At 49.2% G+C, this 2,533-nt stretch overlaps 1 protein-coding gene across 1 annotated transcript in view; it reads left to right on the top strand.

Annotated features, from left to right (window-relative positions):
• The window catches only part of LOC104544892 (transcription activator BRG1-like), a gene marked incomplete at both ends in the record, with an annotated part of 3,311 nt that overhangs the window by 310 nt on the left and 468 nt on the right, over nucleotides 1–2,533 (top strand). Inside the window, one exon of the mRNA XM_010189895.1 lies at nucleotides 389–466. Coding sequence (XP_010188197.1) covers nucleotides 389–466 — 78 coding nt within the window. The remainder of the gene's footprint in view (nucleotides 1–388; nucleotides 467–2,533) is intronic.

The raw sequence follows: 2,533 nt of genomic DNA on the forward strand, positions 1-2,533 counted from the left end.
GCCTCCCCCCTGTGCCTGAACGCTGAGTTGGAGGAAGCACCTCTAAAGGTGAGAGGGGTTGTTCAGTCTCCACGCCCACGCAATCCTCGGCCGCGCGACGGATGCGCCGCGTCCGCTTTCCTTAAACCGAGCTCACCCCTGCCAAAACAAAACCAAAACAAAAAACCAAAAACAACAAACCAAAACCAACCACCGAAACCAAAACTACACCTAAACGTCATCAAACACGACAACAACAACAACCAACAACAACAACAACAACAAACCAACAGCCGCGCACAACCCAACGCCGCATCTCTCACGGGCAACCGCGGCGGCTCCGGCTCCGGCGCCGCTGACGCGGGGGCTTTTTTGTCTCTTTTGTTTCTTGGGGGGGGGTCCTTTGTAGGAGGAAGACGAGGTCCCCGATGACGAGACGGTCAACCAGATGATCGCGCGGCACGAGGAGGAGTTCGACCTCTTCATGGTGAGCGCAGCAGGAGGAGGAGGAGGAGCCGTGGTGGGCTCGGTAGCTTAACGAAGCCGCGGTTCGTTAATGCGGGTAACGCTTACGGAGCGGGGCGCACGCTCAGGACCAGCCCGGCTCCGGTAAGGGATGGGGACAGAGATGGCCCCGAGCTTGGGGGGCTTCAAGGCATGGGGCAGGAGCCCTGTCTCTGCCCCGAAAAAGCCATTTTTCTGCCCAAAAAGCCATTTATCTGTCCTAAAAAACCATTTTTCTCTCCAAAAAGGTCGGTTTTGTCCCCAAAAGCCATTTTTCTGCCCAAAACCCCATTTTTCTCCCAAAAAACCCCATTTTTCTGCCCCAAAAAGCCTTTTTTCTGCCCAAAAAAGCCATTTTTCTGCCCCGAAAAGCCATTTTTCTCCTTAAAAAGCCATTTTTCTCCACAAAAAGCCATTTTTCTGCCCTGAAAAGCCGTTTTTCTCTCCAAAAAGGTCAGTTTTGTCCCCAAAAAAGCTATTTTTCTCCCTAAAACCCCATTTTTCTCCCAAAAAACCCCATTTTTCTGCCCCAGAACGCCTTTTTTCTGCCCAAAAAAGCCATTTTTCTCCTTAAAAAGCCATTTTTCTGCCCAAAAAAGACTTTTTTCTCCCCCAAAAAGCCATTCTTCTCCCCAAAAAAGCTGTTTTTCTGCCCAAAAAAGCCATTTTTCTTCTTAAAAAGCCATTTTTCTCCCCAAAAAGCCATTTTTCTGCCCCAGAAAAGCCATTATTTTGCCCCAAAAGCCATTTTTCTCCCCAGAAAGCTATTTTTCTGCCCCAAAAAGGTCAGTTTTGTCCCCAAAAAAGCTGTTTTCTTGCCCCAAAAAGGCCATTTTTCCTGTCCCTAAAAAGTCTTTTTTTCTGCCCCCAAAAAACTGGTTTTCTCCATAAAAAACCCCGCTTTTCTGCCCCCAAAAAGCCGTTTTTCCTGCCTGCATTAACCAGGCCTGAGCTCCCGTTGCTCTGCCAATGGTGACTGCGCCGAGGTTTGATTTACACGGCCTCTGCTGAGCTGTGAGGGGACGGTGGCTACCAAAACCATGCTGGTGGCTACCAAAACCATGCCTCCCCTACTAAAACCACACTTCTGGCTACCAAAACCACAACTCTGGCCACCAAATATACAACTTTGGCTACCAAAAACATGATGGTGGCTACCAAAACCACACCTTTGGCTGCCAAAACACTCTCTCTTGCTACTCAAACCACAACTTTGGCCCCACGGTTTTGGCTACTAAACCCACCCCTCTGGCCACCAAAAACACATCTCTGGCTGCTAAAACCACACCTTTGGCTACCAAAACACTCCTCTGGCTACTGAAATGTGCCTCTGGCTACTAAAAATATGCCAGTGGCTACCAAAACCATGCCTCTGGCTGCTAAAACCACACCTTTGGCTGCCAAAAACATGCCCGTGGCTACCAAAACCACACTTCTGGCTACTGAAACCACAACTCTGGCTACCAAAACCATAACTTTAGCTACTAAAACCACACCTCTTGCTACCCAAAACACCCCTCTGGCTGCCAAATCCACACCTCTGGCCACCGAAAACACACCTCTGGCTACCAAAACCACACCTTTGGCTACTAAAACCACACCTCCGGCCACCAAAACCACACTTCTGACTACCAGAAACACAACTTTGGCTATTAAAACCACAGCTTTGGCTGCCAAAAACACCCCTCTGGATACCAAAACATGCCTCTGGACACGAAAACCACGCCTTTGGCCACCAAAACCGCATCTTTGGCTGCCAAAACCACACCTTTGGCTACCAAAAACACCCCTCTGGGTACCAAAACCACAACTTTGGCTACCAAAACCACACCTTTGACCACCAAAACCACACCTTTGGCTGCCAAAAACATGTCTCTGGCTACTCAAACCACAACTTTGACCACCAAAAACACCCCTCTGACCACCAAAACCACACCTTTGACCACCAAAACCACACCTTTGGGTACCAAAAACATGTCTCTGGCTACTCAAACCACAACTTTGACCACCAAAAACACCCCTCTGACCACCAAAACCACACCTTTGGCTA

This window comes from Mesitornis unicolor, unplaced genomic scaffold (genome assembly GCF_000695765.1).
Source record: "Mesitornis unicolor isolate BGI_N332 unplaced genomic scaffold, ASM69576v1 scaffold3918, whole genome shotgun sequence".
Taxonomy (NCBI): domain Eukaryota; kingdom Metazoa; phylum Chordata; class Aves; order Mesitornithiformes; family Mesitornithidae; genus Mesitornis; species Mesitornis unicolor.